Source organism: Neltuma alba, unplaced genomic scaffold, assembly GCF_004799145.2.
Source record: "Neltuma alba isolate B1F8T4 unplaced genomic scaffold, ASM479914v2 tig00010592_pilon, whole genome shotgun sequence".
In the NCBI taxonomy this organism is placed as follows: Eukaryota; Viridiplantae; Streptophyta; class Magnoliopsida; order Fabales; family Fabaceae; genus Neltuma; species Neltuma alba.
The window spans coordinates 518,329-538,620 of NW_021635455.1; the positions used below are offsets into that span (position 1 = coordinate 518,329).

At 37.0% G+C, this 20,292-nt stretch overlaps 4 protein-coding genes across 4 annotated transcripts; 2 read left to right on the forward strand and 2 right to left on the reverse strand.

The window, feature by feature from the left end:
* The first annotated feature begins 3,589 nt into the window (after positions 1-3,589).
* On the forward strand, positions 3,590-6,220 carry LOC114757363 (ergosterol biosynthetic protein 28). Its single transcript, XM_028946391.1, has 3 exons — positions 3,590-3,802; positions 4,783-4,989; positions 5,987-6,220. Exons 1-3 carry the CDS (start codon positions 3,688-3,690, stop codon positions 6,052-6,054), a joined length of 390 nt encoding a protein of 129 aa, XP_028802224.1. The 5' UTR covers positions 3,590-3,687; the 3' UTR covers positions 6,055-6,220.
* A 1,274-nt stretch (positions 6,221-7,494) lies between these two features.
* Positions 7,495-8,716, reverse strand: LOC114757316 (EPIDERMAL PATTERNING FACTOR-like protein 2). Its single transcript, XM_028946322.1, has 3 exons — positions 8,358-8,716; positions 8,229-8,263; positions 7,495-8,074 (listed from the first exon to the last, which is right to left on the reverse strand). Exons 1-3 carry the CDS (start codon positions 8,470-8,472, stop codon positions 7,811-7,813), a joined length of 414 nt encoding a protein of 137 aa, XP_028802155.1. The 5' UTR covers positions 8,473-8,716; the 3' UTR covers positions 7,495-7,810.
* A 2,126-nt stretch (positions 8,717-10,842) lies between these two features.
* LOC114757318 (putative lipase ROG1) lies at positions 10,843-15,358 on the reverse strand. Its single transcript, XM_028946323.1, has 10 exons — positions 14,506-15,358; positions 14,247-14,314; positions 14,085-14,155; positions 13,047-13,316; positions 12,378-12,538; positions 12,238-12,293; positions 12,069-12,127; positions 11,877-11,994; positions 11,488-11,585; positions 10,843-11,298 (listed from the first exon to the last, which is right to left on the reverse strand). Exons 1-10 carry the CDS (start codon positions 14,754-14,756, stop codon positions 11,227-11,229), a joined length of 1,224 nt encoding a protein of 407 aa, XP_028802156.1. The 5' UTR covers positions 14,757-15,358; the 3' UTR covers positions 10,843-11,226.
* Positions 15,359-16,190: 832 nt separating this feature from the next.
* Positions 16,191-20,065, forward strand: LOC114757315 (RNA polymerase sigma factor sigC). Its single transcript, XM_028946321.1, has 7 exons — positions 16,191-16,436; positions 16,699-16,862; positions 16,978-17,514; positions 17,599-17,829; positions 18,253-18,393; positions 18,507-18,707; positions 19,463-20,065. The coding sequence occupies exons 1-7, from the start codon at positions 16,337-16,339 to the stop codon at positions 19,742-19,744; spliced, it is 1,656 nt and encodes a 551-aa protein (XP_028802154.1). The 5' UTR covers positions 16,191-16,336; the 3' UTR covers positions 19,745-20,065.
* The last annotated feature ends 227 nt before the right edge of the window (positions 20,066-20,292 follow it).

A 20,292-nucleotide genomic window follows, 5' to 3' on the forward strand; every position in this document is an offset into this window, starting at 1 on the left:
AAGATTATTATCCACGGCAACACATAAATATAGTGTTACTTTCGATCCTAATTATAAGACCTTATTTATAGATTAGGGCGGGAGGCAGTATATGAAAGATGCATGCATGTGAGCGTCTAAATCAGAATATCATACTCCACTTTCTAGTGGCACGCGTAGAGACACCCGAATGCTGCCCACCCAATATGAATATGTGTGTGTGTGTGTGGTGTCGATATGACCATTGTCATAGAAAATGTCAAGTATTATTCTGCACTTTCCTCTCCTTTAATGAACATCACACTGATTAAAACGACTGGGAAATAAATTCAAGGTGCGAGAAATTCAAAATAATCATCGTACAGCTTGACATAAAACATGGCAAATAGTGTTAGAACCAACAAAACCTTAAATTAATTAAAGAAATGTCTGCCGTTCGTTGATGAGAAGAGACATTCCAAAACCTTGTTATAATATATTACATGTTAAGGAAAAGCATTGTTAGTGGGGTGTTGATAACTTTAATTCGGGCTTGCGTGGAAAGGCTTATTCCAGAGGTGAACGTTAAAATTAATGAAGAATAATATAACAAGTTCCGTGGTGTTAGGAAAGTGGAGTTGAAATTATTGGAATTGGAATATTAAAAATAAAGAGTGGCGACTTTGGGGCAGTGATGTCCACTAAAATCTAATCAATAACCTCCCAATTCCCATCCGTATTGCACGTTCCTCATTGGTTCTCGCATTCCATTTGTACGCCTCAAGGTTGGAAATTTGTTCCCCGCTACATCCCCACTCTTTCTTTTACTTCTACAGTGGTATAGGCGTGCTTCTCTTCTTCATTATTAAATTTGAGCATATATTAGAAAAAAAATATTTACACACACACACAGAGCTTACTCAATCATATGATGGTTCGATTGAGTGAGCCAGGAAAAAACTTGAACGCGTGCCGCCCATTTTCACAAATTAGTTGAAGCTTTTTGCCGAATCTCCACCTGGAAATGAACGCAACAAAATGAAAAATGGGCATGTGTGTTTGGAATTGCGATCTCGAAATGGTGCCTGAATTTCAAAAGTCATATCATATGGAAAGCAACAAGTTATTATTTTCGGACAAATGTCTTTCTGGAACTGCACCAAAAGAGCATCCACTTAACTTGTTTGATTGAGACTGTGGGTAAACTAAATGAGTGGGTCATTTTGTCCTGCATAATTTTTTTTGTCACAGTTATCCACCTAATCGAAACAATCTTGTTTTAGACATTGTTGGATACTAATATTAGTATTTAGTTCATCACATTGTGAGTGATTAGTTCTCTTTGTTACACTCAACCTGTTTATTATATGAAATTTAAAATTAAATGCTGGCTGTGGTTTTTATATTTTATGATGCTTAAATATTTGACAGGATATTCTGATTGGACTGGGCCATAGTCCGTCGGCTTCATGGACTCATTCTCCCTTCGTCAAGCTGCACGAGCTTCTCAGTTTTGGAAATGGAAATACGTGAATCTAAAACGCGTCTGGATTGCATCCGATACGTGGCCCCGACCCGACACAGTTTCAGATCGTGTGAGAAAAGGTCGTATAATATTTAAAATAAAATTGACTCAGCATAATGAAAATTGTAAGTAATACTAAAATTAAAAAAAAAATCTAATAATATTTATGAAGAGAAAACAAAGCCCCTCCGTTTTGAAAGTGATATTTGTAGCAAGAAGATAAGAAATCAGATATAAATGCATTATTATAAAAATGTCTATAGTATATGGTCGTGGCTGTAAATTAATTTCCTAACTAATATTGTCTTTCCTCTAGAGAAGATTGATTGCATTTCATTTTATTTTTAACTCTTCGCTATCTGTTCGTGCAATATAAAACGTTATCAAATGTTAAGGGAGCAGAAAGATACTGTGTCAAGGAAATTGTAACGACATGGAAGTTTTTAACTTCTGCGAATTGTCATGGACGCCCTGATAGCAGGTGACAATTTTCTCTTCCATACACGGTTCTAAAATAAAATTAATTTAAGCATTCCCTATAAATGTTACTCTATACTAAATATAGTTATAAAACCCCATTCCCACTCCCAATCCATTGAAATTCAAACCTACATATCAAACATAGCCTCAATTCCTACTGTGGGGGGAAATACTACTTATTTTCCAATCACAATTAAATGCTTACTAGAATTTTTATATTTATAATGCTTAATTTGATATAAGAATTAAAATCTGGGAGAATAGAACAGAGAACCTATAGAGAGAAATATTTAGTAAAAGATACCATGAAAAGCAGAATTATTTAAAAGGACCAGATGTTAAAATATAATTTTAGAAAGACTAAATTGCTCATAACTAATTCTCCTAGATTTTCTCATAGGATCTCAATTACTCCTTTGGTTCTTAATACAAGACCTAATTGTTGAATTAATTTTAGTCCTAAATATAAGACCCATTTCTCATATTTATCAATTTTCTCTAAATTATCCTTATAGATATTTCCTTAATTATAATCAAGTAGAAGAGGAAGAAAGGGTATTAAGAAAGATGATTATGATATTTTAGGAAAAATGTGTCACGTTTCTTATAATTAACTAACTTACCTAATTTTTTTTAATCTAATTAAATTAGTTAAATAGGTCTTATATAAATATCAGAGGAGTATTTGACAACTAGTGAATTTCTCATTTTCTATTAGCCTGCACCTTACTTCACAGTTGCTTGTCAAAGTGGCGACAGGGACGGCTCACAAATTATTTGATTCATTTACCATTTTTTCTTTGTAAATCTGCAATCATATTTTGACATCAGATGCCCCCGAGATAGGCAACCAAGAACTGATCCTTCTCAATCTGCAAATTTAAACATGATATAGTTCAATTCACTTGGTCACAAAACTCCGTAATTTGTTTGACAAAAATACTACTCGCTAGCTTTTTTTTAATTTTTAAAACCATTCCTCTAATCTCAACAGTGGTAGAAGCATGGCAACTCTTGAATGGAGCTTCAGTAAAAGTTCGTTCCTCCACCAGTGGTTGCTGTATCTGGATAATCATTAGCCATGTCTAACCTATGGATTTTCGGATCTTTTTGAACTGTTCAGGCAACGTGCAGAAACTTCAACTTCAAGATTATAGCTGATATAAGCGGAAAAATGACAGATAGACTCAGATTCACGAGGAGACAGAAAACGCAACCAACAAAAATAATTCTGTTGTGAGTTGTTCCTGTTGTTGCAGGGCATGCATCCCAGTGTGCATCTCGCTCGATTTATGGCATTCTTTTAATTCTTGAATGAAAACAAGGGCAAAAGAATTACAGGGGAAACGAAAGAAGTAGACAGGGGTAATTTGATATTTTAAAATCTATATTTTAATATTTGGTTCTTTTAAGTAATTTTAGTTTTTATAATCTAAAATAAAGAGGACCCGAGTCCGAATATATATATTTTTTCCCATGAAAGTGAGAGAGTCAAATTATTTTTGGCACCCGCAGGCCGCAGCCGGGAATTGCCTCCTCGAACGACGGCGTTTCGTCGAGTCACATTGTTTTAGGGGAAAATCCCCCATGGTCGTTTAGACGACATCGTTTCCAACAGACAGCTGTCTTCTCGAGAGATTGCTGTGGCGGAAGCCGGGAGCAATTCAATTCTCAAGCGGAGGTTGGATAACACACACTCAGGCAGGTAGCGTAAGCACGGAAAAATGAAGCCGTTGGGATGGTGGCTGATGCTGGTTGGCACGCTCCGATTAGCCTCCGTCTGGTTCGGTTTCTTTGACATTTGGGCTCTTCGACTTGCCGTCTTCTCTAACACAGATAGTAACTCCTATCTCCTCTTCTTGTACTCTCTCTCGATCTTCTTCCATTCCTACAATACCGCATATTTTCAAGCTCATATTATTGGAAACCTCTTAGATTCACAATAGATTTTTGGAGGACAGCCTGTTTAGCTTTCAAGGACAATCACTTTCATTGATGAAGTCATCTCCACATGCTGCTCTCGAGGGTGTGAACAGTAGACGGCCTGTTCTTAGGTAGCCGAGGATAGTTAGCTGCTTCAGCGGCTGTAATGGTTGTGTGTATATTCAGATCTCAGAGTCTTTGTATACTGAGTCAAATAAGTAAAAACTTCGGGGAGGTCCATTGTATTAGATCTGCTAGATCCCTATACTAAAATTATTCTCTTCTGAAAATTTATTTATATGCACAATGCAAACTTACTGAACCAACTTTTCCTTTTACAAGCAAACAGGGCGTTTCCAGATTTTCAAGAAAGCTTTTTAGAGTGAAAATTTCCAACTCTGACAGTGTATTTGCAAAGCTTTTGTTATCAACTTTATTTAAAATTAGTTTTTCCTCTGTTCCATTTCTTCACACCATTTTTTTTCCAACTGATAACTGCTATTTGTGAGGTCAACTTGATGTAAGCATTGGGAACAAGTTCATTGGTTATCCTTGTCTCTGCTTGCTTAGCTATCAAATCCCCCAGTTTAAACATACTCGGCATACATCCTGTTCTTATGATCTTATTGGTTCCCCTAAGATCAGCAAATTGAAGTTTGATATCCTTGCTTAAGATTAAGAAACATACAAGAGTTCATATTAAAACAAAGTAAGTACTTCTCTTTGATCTATCTGGTGTGGTCATTAGGTAATTGCAAGCAAGCCGGCATATTTTTTTATTGGCAAACTTGTTTTAATGCATTGTTCAAGCTATTTGTATTGACTTTGCTTTCAAACATAGTCCTACTAATGTCATGAATTTCAGGGAACTGATAATACTTATTCATTATGTGTAGTGTCTGAAGTTCATGGACGGACATTTGGAGTTTGGACACTCTTGACCTGCACTCTTTGCTATCTCTGTGCATTCAACCTCGAAAATAAGCCTCTTTATCTGGCTACTTTCTTGTCATTCATCTATGCATTTGGTCATTTCTTGACTGAATACCTGATTTATCACACGATGGCAATTTCAAACCTGACCACCGTCGGCATATTTGCTGGTATGAGAATTTCTTTCCTTGTTTACCACCAAAATGACGTGCATCACATTTCAAAACTGTCTTGTGGGTTTTAAGAATTGTTTGTGATTTATTTATTCTTTCGGCTCCCCTGAAATAAACAAACTCCCCAGAATTAAGGGTGTGTTTGGTACTGAGGTGAGGGAAAAGGAGGGGAGGGGAGGGATTTTAATAATTTTCTTTTATTTAGCAACATACAAATTTTAGGAGGGAAAGGAAAATCTTAAAAAAATTTCCCTCTTCTCCCCTCCTCAATCTCTCCTTTAAAATTAGGAGGATTTGGAGGGAAAAGATAATATTTTACCATGTTGTGACCATTATGTCTATATTTATTTTTAATATCCCTATAGTACGTTAATTTCTTTTCTTCTTGTCTCCAGAGGCTGTTTTATCCTTTACATGACCAAATGTTTCATTCAAAGATAAGATACAGTACAAGTTGTGGCTAAACAGTATTTCAGCCTTCTTTTTAATAATACTTTACACTCTAAAGCATATTAGAATTTTGGTATAAGTATTACTCAATATATTAAATGTTATTTACAATTTTATTTTATTAAACATTCTATAAAATTTGAAAAACTAATCTTAAATAAAATAAGGATAAAATTATTCATGTGAAAATATTTTTTCCTTCCCCCTCCTTATGAACCAAACAAGGTAATATTAAATCTCTTCCATTCCTTTTTTTTTTTTATATATAAATCTAAACAAGATAATATTAAAATATTTCTACTCCTCTCTCTTTCTTTCCATTAAAATCCCCCTTCTCCTTTTCTTTTTGTTGAGCCAAACAGACCATAAAAGAAAAGAAAAGAATAAAAGAAATCCGAATCCAAATACATGTGCTCTACTTTATTCTTTGCCAGCTACTATAATTTGGATTTCGAGAGGGTGTACTTCTTCCTTGTTCTCAGATTGTGTGTTTATGACTAGAATGTGCCGCATTGTTGTTCTAATCTTCTAATTTTCCTATCAGGAACTTCTATAGTGTGGATGGGCCTGCAGTGGAATGCACACCAGAATGTCCACTTAAAACATTCTTAGTAGCAAGTGGCAGATTATCCATGATTTTTCATGATAAGCAGGATTTTAACCATGACATATCCTTCTGTGGAACAGAGCTGGATCCAGGATTAGTAAAATTTTGAAATGTTGCTTTCTCTTGAAAGGGGGACTAAAGTGTATTCATTTGTTGAAGGCGTTGGACGGCTATAAATGCCTCTCGATTTTCATATGCCCCTAGCTGAAGTGATGCTTTACTCTCTTCGAAGTTTTAGTTCATTCTCATTCTTTTTGTGTTTTGTGCCAAAGCATTTTGTATTGCAATAATTTACAAGCTTGATCAAAGTTGCCATGATTCACTTAACGAGTTGTTTTTATGTTACTAGCCGACAGGACTAACCGGCACCAACATTAATTTTCAAACGCAACTCTTACGTATGAACTCTGATATCAGCACTGTTAGAGGAGTAATAAGGTAACCAAAATTGGGATGTTCCTCACGCACATTTGGCGCCTCTCTCCAAATCCAAATAACCCGATGCAGCTCTCAAAATATCAACTTCATCTCGATTAACAAATCATTATTATATTTTGAGTGAGTGAATAATTTTGATTTTTGGGTGAAATTTATACTGCGGCTTAATTTGAACCCGATTTTCACGGCAAAGCGAAACACTTGAGGCCGGCCTTTGACGCAAGATTTGAGAAAAAGGGCCTGCTGAAAGCGAAAGCAGTGAGGAAAATTTGACGAAATCGAATGGCCAAATCTTTATCATGTGGCTTCCATTCCATATTCAAAACTCGCATTAAATGCTTCCCTGTGCAGCCTCAAGGGTTAGTTTAACAGCAAAAAGACTGTCATCTTTTGCTTTATCCAGTCAGGTACAATAAACCACAAGGCAACGGGACAGAACTTTTATTCTCTGGTGCGTTAGACCAATATGGAGGGCACCCATGAAATCCTCCAGAATGGTCTCACCTTATTTTGCACTTGTAACAAAAATACCAAGAAGCAAGTCTCACTGTCTAGTGTCTAACGCGAAATTCGACCTCGAGACATGTCAGCATCCTCCTCACCAATGGTTTTGATAATTTTCAACGTCCAAATCCGTCTTATACTTTATATTGAGTATTAAATGAATTGAAAATTGATTTTTTTTTCCTTATTGCAAGAAAGTAAGATGACGTATGCTGGCGTGGCTTGTGTAAATCTCTTGGACGTGGGAGCTCTGCATTCTGATGCGCAGATCTTGTGGGGATATGAAAAAACAGGGATGCATCTGATCTGACCCACCTCTCCCACTCTTCTCACTCTCCTTCTCTCTTTTTCTGCCAATTTGCATTAGTCCAATCACAAGCCTTCACGCTCCCGCTTTCTCAGGTTTCTTTAATAACCCTACAAACTAGACTCTGCACAAAGCTTGAGACAAAGAAGCTCAGATTTCTCAATTCTCCTCCAATTTATAGATATCACTTTTTTTGTTTTTTTAAATTACAGACGCTAACGTAGATTATACGACAAAAACGCCTCATTAGTTATTACAATTCTCGCTTGTGAGCTGAGAACTGCCGACGTAATTACAATAAGTGAAAAAACCCTCATCCAGTTCCAGACTTTGATACGTTTATGAACCGGACATTCTCATAAATAAACAAAAAAAGGAGCCAGAGATACGTACAATATAAGAGTTGCTAAACCTAAATCTCTACCCTATACGGCGGAGAATAATGAGTATTTTTCGCTGAAGTGATACAATTTTGTTGCTCCCCAAAAAATGTATGGGACCTGTTTTGTGAATCATGGATTGAAAAAGAAGTTGCCACACTTGCATTTCCAACTCATGGGTTTGTAGTTGGAAAGGTCATCGCCTCTGGAGTGTGGAATGGCTGTTGTTGCAGAATTTGTTGTTCTGCTTCTGCTGTGGCTCTGGACTTGAGGTATAACCGGCACCTGAACCGCTTCACAACGTCCACAGCTCCTGCATCTTCCTTCACACCTCGGAGGCCTTGATCCTATCTGAGCTTTCGACTCCCTTACAAACCCCTGCTCTTCCATGCCCCTCTGATCAATAGATTATATATTATGAGTTCTGGGACATATTTGTTACACAAGAAAGAAACTTATAGCCTAATACATGTACTCAGAGCTATATGACTTGGGAAAGAACAGGAAATCAAGGTTCAAATTAATCACTATATGGATAAAGATATCTTACCTTTGAAGCCTCAGTTAACGTGGGAATTGTTCTGCCTGCATGCATAAGAGTACAGACAAATCAGCAAAGTTGGATGTGAAAAAGCTTGGTGTTTTGCACTAAAACCAGGGTAGAAAGAAGTAACCTAACCTTCAGCCATGAACCCTTCCTGAGTGAAGATTGAGGTTGACGCGAAGAGAGTAAGGAAATATATGATCATTGGTATGTATTTGTGCCAACAAAAGCAGATTCGATTGCTGACCATTTTCTCAGAGGAAGAGACTGCAGAAGAAAGGAGGAGTTGCTTCGGGTGTAAATACAAAAACTTCTAAAATGGGCGGGAAAGTAAGACGTAAGTGGTGTTATAGTGCATGAGAGTGCACTCAGAGTGGGAGTAGCAGACGAGCCATTTCTGCAAAACTCCAGAATTTGACAAAGAGATCACTGCGATGGTGGAAGCAGTACGCCAAATGTTGTGAGTGTTCACTGTTCAGTTTGAAATAAATGGAGACCCGGAAGCGATATCTGCATGACTGTGGTGTGAGAGATGAGAAAGAAAATAAAAAAAGGGGGGGATAAGTGACAGCAGAGAAGCAGTGAAGCTGAAATTCTGAAAAAAGTGGGTCAGAGATTGAATGCCACCTCTATTATGCAGAAAAGGATCAACCCTTCTGATGCCTTAAATAATTTCCTCATCAATTGAGAGCAACGTGGTAAGCGAACTGCAGGAGGAGTAGAGTAGGCCAACACTTGACGTTGAGAGAAAGAAAAGGGATAGCCTCGTTTCTTGTGCCTCCAAAGACCCCTAACTTGTACGGTGAAGGGGAAAAACAAACTTAAAGACATACTAGCGAGGCTTTAAAATAAAAATTAATTAACTAATTTAAATAGATTAAAAAATTAGTTAAATTAATTATTTATAATAAATAGGTATGATCTTTTTAAAAATTTTTTACTAATCAAGTGTATTAGTCAGAATTATCATTATTATAAAAATTATCTAAAAAATAGATAATAAGAGATAAAATGGTTTACGGGTTTTATATTTAAAATTAAAATAAAAATTAAATTAATTTTTATATTAAGAAATTAAGGTAATATATCATATCATAATTCATATGTAAAGCCAGAACAACAACATGCACCCACCAAACAATCTCTTTAAATAAAATAGAAAATTTAAATTACGTATGACCGGGTGGCAAAAATCGCAAGAAGCGGATGAGGATTCGTTTTTACACTTTCTTTGGTGAAAAAAACTCTGTCCATCCCTACTCCAACACGCCAACTCTGTCCTGTTTTGCCAAGGCAAGTCAAGTCGCGGAGTCTAGGTATCTAGATCTACAATGTTCCCTTTTTTTTTTTTTGGGTGGACCACAATATTACCAAGTTATTAGTATATACTATATAGAGAGATTCACACCTTGCAAGCAAATTCAGGCACAGTAGTGTCAACTATCAAGCGGCAGCACGGTTAAATTTCAGTCTTTGGATAACAAGGTCACAGTTTTTTTAAGTAGATTTAGTTGAACATGCTATACTAATAAGAATCAGTAAAACATGTAAATGTCTATTATCTATTTATCTAAAATTCACGTACCTATTCAATCCACCCAGGGATTTATCGATAGATTTATTGCGAGGGGGAACATAAATAAATGCATCTCCCACTGTGAAGTTCACCATCAACTGTCTTTTATGAGAGGGTGTGGCGTAGGAAGGGTCAAGGGTGGGTCAGTTGATATTGAAAGATGAAAAGTGGATAGCTGATACTTGAGAGGAGTGAGTGAGGACTGCGGGAGACATTGAGCTTGACATTTGCTTGCTGTTGGCAGATCATGTGCTCTTGCTATTTCAGCATTACACGGAAATGTTGATATTAAATTTTATGTATCCATACCCATGACTCTGTGATTTGATCTCCTCCTTGTTTCTCTCCTTTCCTTCAAATTCACTGCTGCTTCATCATTTTTATGCCGTGCAATTATGAAACGTGCAATTGATAGGGTTTGAATTAAAAAAAAAGTTGAATATTCATGGGAATCCAAGGAATAAAGCATACTCCTCTGGTCCTATTTATAGGACAAAGAGAGAAGATATTTTGATCTTATTTATAAGGCATTGAAAGAAATTTTTTGTATAGATGTACAATTTTACCCTTCATTTATTATTGTATTGACTTTGTTTATATGAGATATAATATATATTCAATAGGGATAAAGTTAGAAAGTTGTTGAATTTTAAATAAGAGTTAATGAAGTTTAAGATTTTCCTTGATCTGTGTGAAATATGTTAAAAATGATTTATAAATAGGACCAGAGGAGTATGCATTTGTGTCATATTAAATTGTATGCAATCCTTTATCCATGGGTTCAGTAGGTAAAGAGGTTGGACATGCCTAGTGAGGGAATGGATTCAACCCTGAAGTATGTTGCGGTGAAGGGGGAAGTGTCTTCAAATCCAATGCCTCAGCTCATAAACAATAGGATCCTCCCAATCTAATAAAGTTATGGTACTGGATAGAGCTGAGGTTAAGATTAGTTGTCTTGTCATTAGATCGTGGATAAACTCAAACCTTGTCCTAAATTTGATCACAAAAAAAAAAAATCTCATCTGAATTTCACTAACGCTCCTCTTTTGTTGACTAATCAAGATGCATTATATTATACTATACTGCATACCAAAATTCCCGATTGAAATAAATTTAACATTGCACAACAAATAGGAGGACAAAACCTACTGTGTCCCCCCTCAAGCCTTCCTAACATACTCTGCGCTACTTAGTCAATCTTAATGTCAGCATTCATTATATGCTGAAGACAACTAATGGTTTGGGGGGCAAAAAACAGGGAAAGAGAATAAAAAGAAAATTACCGGTAAGAAGATAAAATTAAATGCTTCACATTCCTCCTTCTATCATTAACCCTATTATTGTGCCTGTACGTACAATTTCCTCTTCCTAAACTTCCCTAGTTCCTCGTATAAGAAAGGGGTCAAGCAGAATAAAATGTCAGGGAAACTATAATTCAAAATTGTCAATCATATGCTGGATAACGTCTGCTCCGGCAGAATTGATGCGGTTGAATTTGACCTGAATACAAGTGAAAATAAGATTATGTTAAATGATTTACAGAATCAGCACAAGATAGTAAAATCATAAATAGGACCGTGACAGTGAAGTCTTTGTAGTCCTGATATTTTCTAAAGAAAGAAACAGACGAAACAAAAGCTTTGCGATTCTTGTGCACGATTAATTTCTATTTCAAGACACAGAACTTGCCTGAATAGCATTATGCGCTAGATATTTCTGTCTGCTGCCACTGAAACTCACATCAATGCGATCCCAGCTCATTTTTGTTAAGCCTCTTATCATTTCCTCTGGCAAGTGTTGTTAATACTTGAGTAAAATGATCGAGAATATTACACAGTACAGGTATAAATCATCACTTATTCCTCTTCAACCAGAACCAGACGGTATCTTCACATTATTGTATTCCAATACAACGATATAATAGTAAAAAATCTCATCTCAGTTGCTCTCCCCAAATACTTGTCCTTCTAAAATTAAAAGGACAAGTACCATAGAATACAGTGACAAGCCAAAACCTGAGGAATTTCAGTTAACAAGTACTCTCTCTCTCTCTTGTGAATTCAGAAAGGTGAAAATACCTTCGAGGTCAATTTTACCGGGCTCATTGACTTTGGTTTCAGCCTCATCAGGAACGTTAGTGGGATTTGCTATCTCCGCATTTACAATATGTGGATACTTCTCGTGCCGTGGAAGATTCTGAAGAAGTAAAACCAGCAAGTTACAAATTACGATACAAAGAAACTAAGTTACTGAAGAAACGTCATGATTACCTTGGGCTTGGGGAGTTCTTTCCTACGCCTTATAGATGATGTACTCCACCCCACAAGTTCTGTTATAGAGTAAAGTTGTTCAAAGAAATTATTATGAGTCTAACTCATCATTAGTTCTACTGATTTAAGTTCTTGTCCATCTCCTACACTAAGCAAGAGAAAAGGATACGATCATGACGAACATTTGCATAGGCAACACGTCGTTTGAAGGACTGCAAAGCAGATCTGCAGGGAAGAGGCACAGTGTTACCCTAGATGATTCCCACGAGGCAAGTCAGTCATAAAAATCAAATTATGGGTCCAGCTTACAAGAATTTCAAATCTTCGTTATCATGAACCATCTGAACAAGAAGTGGAGGCTTTCCATTGTCTTTATCAGCCAAAAAAAGATGTTTTCCTGTCTTACCAAGAAACCATGAAACACGAGTTGCTGCTTTCTCCAGAGTGTGAAATCCACAGAACACCGGAACCTGAAGAAGGTTTCAATTTGACGCATTCATACTACGTCATTCACTTACTTCAATTGCATCGGACAACGCGTAAATAAGTCCCAAAAAATTGATAGATAAACCGAGTAACTTGAAAATGTGACACCTCAGAATATTTAGGGACATTAAACATTGATATTATTAGAGTTTTCATTCTACTTTAACAAACGAAAATAAGTTTATAACAGCAAGTGTAAACAAGGAGATTGGTAGAACAGAGAATAAAGTCTATAGAACTACCTGTCTATGCCCACGCATTCATACTACATCATTCACTTACTTCAATTGCATCGGACAACGCGTAAATAAGTCCCAAAAAATTGATAGATAAACCGAGTAACTTGAAAATGTGACACCTCAGAATATTTAGGGACATTAAACATAGATATTATTAGAGTTTTCATTCTACTTTAACAAACGAAAATAAGTTTATAACAGCAAGTGTAAACAAGGAGATTGGTAGAACAGAGAATAAAGTCTATAGAACTACCTGTCTATGCCCTCTAGATCCGAGGTGTGGGGTTGCAGAGGTTATGAAATTTATGGGCTCTAGTCCTGCAATTTTTCTTTCAGGTTTCATTTCATTACATTCTGGATCCGAATTGTGATTTCCTGAGTTTCCATTCTCCCGAGCAATTTCCTTTGAAATGTCTCTCTCATAAAGATTGGCTACTGCATACCTTGCAACCAGGCCACCTAAAGAATGACCTATAAATGAAATTTTCTGAACATATGGGTGCCGCTTTATAACTGATATAACCTGGGAAAAGAAAAGGAGTGGGGTTTCAAGCTATCAAAACGTCGTTGAAACATTATAGATTGCATAGAGGAAAGCATATGAAATTACAAACATAAGTTGGTTCCTAATGAAATTCCAGATACAGAGAAGTAATGATAAAAAGTGCTTAGTGCCAAAGTCATAGCTCACCTCCTCGGCTAGTCTCTCTCCCATGACATCAACACCATCAAATGTCAGGATAGAAGAATTACATTCACTGCCTGCATTGCAAGTGGTATGCACATTCCATTTCATGGTGAAATAATCCAAATTTCGTGATGAAATAACCATAGCAAGATTATACGGACTCACAGTGTACAATAATATCATATGGATTCTCTTGAGAAACTCCTTCGCAGCAAATTTCCTGGGCTCTAGTCCTGCAATTTTCTTTCAGGTTTCATTTCATTACATTCTGGATCCGAATTGTGATTTCCTGAGTTTCCATTCTCCCGAGCAATTTCCTTTGAAATGTCTCTCATAAAGATTGGCTACTGCATACCTTGCAACCAGGCCACCTAAAGAATGACCTATAAATGAAATTTTCTGAACATATGGGTGCCGCTTTATAACTGATATAACCTGGGAAAAGAAAAGGAGTGGGGTTTCAAGCTATCAAAACGTTGTTGAAACATTATAGATTGCATAGAGGAAAGCATATGAAATTACAAACATAAGTTGGTTCCTAATGAAATTCCAGATACAGAGAAGTAATGATAAAAAGTGCTTAGTGCCAAAGTCATAGCTCACCTCCTCGGCTAGTCTCTCTCCCATGACATCAACACCATCAAATGTCAGGATAGAAGAATTACATTCACTGCCTGCATTGCAAGTGGTATGCACATTCCATTTCATGGTGAAATAATCCAAATTTCGTGATGAAATAACCATAGCAAGATTATACGGACTCACAGTGTACAATAATATCATATGGATGTCTCTTGAGAAACTCCTTCGCAGCAAATTTCCAATCCTGAGCACTGCGATTAACAGAGGTTAAGCATAAGCACATGACTGCTATCTGATATTAATAATTAGAATTAACAAGCACAAACATCACGTTACAACAAAAACTTAATGTGAAAACAATGATCATCATTCATTGTATCATGCATCTAGATAAGAGGAAAAGAACTGAAAAATTGAACCGATCGAGAAAGATCAGACTAACCTGCCCATAAGACCATTGACCATTATGACCAAGTGAGCGGGATGGGGGCGCTGTCCAGAAGCATCAACAACCTCCATGTCAAAACTTTCCCCCGTTGTGTCATGTTTGATTCTGAGACAACTAAGTTTCGGCATGTATGAACTCCGTTTACTCTTCTTCCTTCTCTTCTTTAATTGACTGAGCTCCTTCTTCTTTGATCCCCCTCCTTCTTTGACCCCCGGCAGTTGTTCCCCATCCCCAGAGAGAAGCATGAATGATGTCAGAGAGCAAAGCGACGATGAGTTGCGGCCACCTTTCAGCTTTTGTGCGTCGTTTAGTTGCGTAAGAACGAAAGGTCAAATGAGGCCGGCTGGAAGCAGTTCACGCGGATGGATTGCACTGTGCTGATTGAAACTAGAGTATCGGGAATCCTGATTCAGAATAGTCAATAGGGGCAGTTCGCAGCAGATCTTATATCTCCGTCGTGTCAGAAAAAGAGAAAATGCGCGAGGACGGGACTTGGACCGCCATCGCCAGTCCTCACTCGGAGGCGAAGCTGCCCATTGATACATTCAATTCCTTGATTGACTCTGACCTTTCGCTCGATGCCTCTAATTTTTCTTTTCGTTTTTCAGGGAGACCACGCTCAGGCTGCCTTCTAGATTCGAAGCTTATATTTGGATAGAAATCTAATGATCATGCCGCCAAATAATCTAAATAATATATCTTCATAGATAATCTTAAAAGGTAAAAACTCTATCGAACAAGCCGCGCACTGTTCGTGGATCACCCTCATCAATGCTAATTATAACTAGTATATTCCAGTAAGACAGGAAATATAGTATTTTTTAAGATAGATTTGACGACGGGATTTTGTAATTAATATGGCTGTCTTTCCCATCTTGTTTCCCCAACTTCATGAATCTGGAAGTCAGTCTCAAGCCCGACTTTTACGTCTAACGCTCGGCAAATACAAACGCGCGCTCCAGAAGGAGATATTTTTCGTTCTCTTAATAATTATTGACATTCTAGACACAATCAGTTGACACGCAATCCCTTGACCCTTACAACGGGTTGTCGAGGGTGCATGGTAAAACTAAGTTTTAATTTTAAAAATAATTTTATGATATATAAATAAAATATGAAAAAAAATTTTTTTATCTCATTTATATAAAAATATTTTTAAAAATACTTTTATAAAAAACCAAAAACTTTTTAGTTGGCCATGAGCCGCAAATATAGGGAAAACTTTTCATCCATTTTTTATTTTTATTTTTTTTGGCAACCTATTTCTTACATTTACGAGCGACCAAGATCGCGACCTAAAAACGAACATTGTTACGTTCAAATTCATTTTCATTAGAAAAATGTTGCGCCTGTGGTTCTAAGGATGGCATGTAGCGGAAATAGAGTTTAACAAAATACTGCTGTATAATATATGATAGAGATAAGGATTAAAAATTTTTTTTCAAAAAATTATATTATTTTTTACGGATATAAAAACTATTGAAATATGTGAATAAGTATTAAATGAAAAAAAATAAAACTTTACAAAATCTGTATGGTATGTGGAGAAATAAATATAGAAATAAAATATCGCCAAATAAAGGCTCCACCTTGGCATGACTTCAGCCGCATGATTCATAAAGTGGACCTGCTGCAGAAAATAATGAAAAAAAAGAAGGGGGGAAAAAAATCTTCCAGCCATTGCAAAGGGGATGAACAACTGGTGGTGGGAGTGACAGCAGAGCCACATCCCTACTTTTGATAGGCAGTCTCTGTAGTATTCGATCTTTATCGAACATTTCATGGACTCCACTCGTCTCTGCATTACTAATATTCTGACAACATCATGAATTTTGGTTTTAGGCTAAATCTCAGGTGTTGTAGTGTTCCTGTTCAATCTCCTCATTCTCTCGCCTCTTCACCTTTCAGGTTTTCTTCGTCTTCCGGTGAGTCCTATTCCATACCGCGTGTCGAGTCCTGGGCCGTAAAACTTTTAGTTTGCTAGTTGCAGAGCAGCTTGATAATCTCATGTATTCATATGCCTATGGGCGTTCTAGTATGTAACTTCGCGTTTGTCATCCGTTGCCCAAAAAGAAGGAATAATTGAATTTTCTAGTTTTTGTTTCAGATCAACTTGCCATGTTTTAGTACAAGTTTTCGCGTTTCTCTCTGTTATTTTAACTTTTGGATACAATAAATATGATTCAGCTGGAGGCAGGGAAGCTTCTGTCAGTCCCACGAGATTATCTTGGTTGCCAACCGTTTGTGAGGAAGGAGAAACTTTCCAAAATGATTTTCGAAGGGCATCCAGTTGTTCGTCATCAGTTTTGGAAACCCTACATGATGATTGTTCGGAAAATGGAGAGATCAAGGTTAGCGATTATCCTTTATGACAACCCTTATTATATTGCAGACTTGCAGTACTTATGCATAGTGCTGTTTTCTATCATTAGCTACTTGAGATATAATAAAATTCTTGTTTCTTAGGTGAACAAAGGAAAGAAATCTTTGAATAGTGTTTATGAAATGATTGATAATCCCCAAATGCCTTTTGGAGAGGAGACATTTGCAACTTCTACAAACTTCCAGTCATTCAAGGCATCACATTTTCGTTTGTTAATGGAAAATCTAGATATTTTAGAAGAAACCTTTTCTGATTCCGAAGTGCTAAGGTTGGAGAAAGATATCATATTGCAACTAGGAAAGCTTGGGGCTCTAGAGTTTTTCAATTCACGTTTGTCAGGATCTCTTCAAACCTCATCTTTTTTGGATATCTCTGACAAACATCCTGAGCAAGTTGGTGAGCATAAGACAAATGGCCAGGCAGATTACCACTTGGGTAAATCTGTTGTCCGATCTAAGAGAAAAGAAAACAAACCAAGAAGGAAGAGAGCATTGACTTCCGAACCTATTCAGGAAGATCTCTTACGCCTAGCGGCTTCAAATGTAAAGAGAGCATCGAATTATAAAAACAGGAGAGTAATAATTGCTAAAAAGGAAGCGGAAATGTCAACAGCAGTAAAGGTTTGTTTGTTGTCAAGAGAATAGAGTGAATTTGTAGCATGCATGTGAAAAATTTGTTATTAATAGAATTCCGTGCCACTGTAGGTGTTGATAGGGCTGGAAAGAATTAGAGCAGCAATGGAAGAGGATACCAAGGAAGCAGTAAGCTTAAGGAACTGGGCAGAAGCAGCTGGAGTCGATGAGAAGAAGTTGCGGCAGCAACTGCATTATGGCCTTTATTGTCGAGATGAGCTTATAAGGAGTACTCGATCCTTAGTTCTATACCTTGCCAAGAAATACAAGGGAATGGGAATCGCATCAGAAGATTTACTTCAGGTGTGTTCCAAACGTTACTGTGAGTAGATGTTTATCATTATTATTTTGAGGATGAGTTTCTTCTTTAACCTTCTACCACATGTTTACTCATGACATAAACCATGGTCTATAGAGGAGCATTTGGTGTCCGTTATCTCATTCAAACATCTTGAACTGTTTGACACCCTCACACAAATTAAGGCCTTTTTTTGCTAGAATTATTAATGTGTCACTACATCAGTTATGCTTTATTATCTTGCCTCACGGTTTCTAAGACAAGACACTTGGAAAGGAAGTCATGGGTGTTGCTTTCGTGAAGTTGGCTAACAATGACAATTATTTAATAATAATGAAACTTTGCTTGCCGATATAATTTACTTGCATGAACGTTCTCTTGGTGCTAGCTTCTGTATTGAGTATGTCTTATCTCTCCACATTTTATAGGCAGGATATGTGGGTGTTCTCCAAGGCGCAGAGAGATTTGATAGTACAAGAGGTTACAAATTCTCAACCTATGTACAGTATTGGATAAGGAAATCAATGTCAAGAATGGTGGCGCGATATGCCCGAGGAATCTTAATTCCTGTATGTCTCTTTTGTTTTAAGAGATTGTTTCTTAGTACCAATCTCATAACTCCTGCCAGAAAAATCTTGAAATTTGATCCTTGTGTTCTTTTCTCCTTCGTTATTCTTCTTAGTGGTCTTTGAGCAAGGCAATAAATCAGATACAGAAAGCGCAAAAGTCTTTGAAAAGTACTGCCATGCAATACACGGATGATTATGAAATCGCGAAGATAACAGGGCTTTCCTTGGATAAAATCAGATCAGCTCACAATTGTCTGAGAGTAGTCAGTTCAATTAATCAGAAGATAGGGGACTGCTTTAGTGTAAAATACATGGTATGTGTTCAAAAATCTCCCTATCTTCCTTTTTCATCATGATCATGATTGTTTGTGTTTACACTGGCAGTATAAGAAAGGGTTATTTGCCTTTAGGCTGATATAGAAAAGGAAAAGGAAAAATTACTTGCTGTGTTCAATATATGATTGATTTCTTACAATAAATTCCCCAAGCAAATTGTAATGGAAAGCATGCGAAGCATATATGGGAAAAGGTTCTCTTAGTAGTAAACACTGTTGTTTCTTGGGTCTAGGATTTGAAGGTAAATCGATAATATGTCTAGCATTCTGTAAGATAGATCTGTTTTTTCCATGTCAACTAATAGGAACATTGTGCAAACAGAGTGTATGGTTCTGTTTGGCGTTATTTTCTTGAATAAAGTTGTACTTGATCTTGGAAGATGTTCGATTCCATGAACATGTATCTAAAGATAGCTGCTCTTAGATCCAAGTCCCCCCCCCCTCCCCGGGGCGGGGATCTTGCATTTTTTTCATGCTCATGTTTTGTGAAAGCCTTGCCCAGTGAAACTGTTGGCGTTGCTGGTCAGGCACATTAGTTTGAACATTCATTTCACCCACGGAGTATGACTATTGACTGGGCGAACCTCTTCTTGGGCAGGGGTCCTTTCCTAGTTCTCCATCTGAAAATATTCACATTTTATGTGGCCAAATGGAACATTATAACTCATGGAAATTATCCCGTCGCCTTAGATATTTTATCGTGTGTAATATATTTCCCGACATCCTTGCTTCAGGAACTCATGGCCGATCCATCAATAGAGAGCCCGGAAGAAGCTGTTATGAAGCAGCAGATGAGAAAAGACATGCATGATCTCCTGAATGACTTGGAACCAAGGGAAAAGCAAGTGCTAGTCCTACGCTTTGGTCTTAATGATCACCAGCCCAGGTCTCTTGAGGATATTGGGAAGCTTTTCCAAGTTAGCAAGGAGTGGGTGAGGAGGATAGAGAAGAAAGCTCTGACAAAGTTACAGAATGAAGCGACCAACTTAAGTTTAAGTAATTATTTGGATTTGTAGTTTCCACTGGCTCTTGGAAAGTTTAGATAACGTCTTCACTTTTGCTGCATGCCGCGAATTTGTAGACTACTTGTCCATAGAGGGAGACGCATGCTACAAATTGAAGTAACATCACAATTGCCTGGAGAGCGGAGACAGTATAGCAAGTCGAATATACTCTGTACAGAAGAAAGCCTCATTTTGTAATACCAGCGTAAATAATATTTCTTGCAGTTTTCACATTTTTGTACGCCCTTGAAAACTCGTTATGGCGTTTATTTAACCATTATATTGTGGATAAAGAGTTCGAGAATAATTCGTTTTATGTTGCTGCCCCTGAAATCATTTTTCAGACTGGTGGGGAGCTTCTAAAACTGCCATTTTGCTATTCGCAAAATATCTCGAACGTCATTACACATCGTAATAGTCTTGCTCGTAACCATTCGCTTCATGGCATCGGCTGACAATAAATTCATGGCGAACTAAAAACAAAGCAACCCTTCTTTCCATTTTGTAATTTTCTGAGAATATTTCACTACATAATTAGATGGGACAGTTTGGTTCCAACT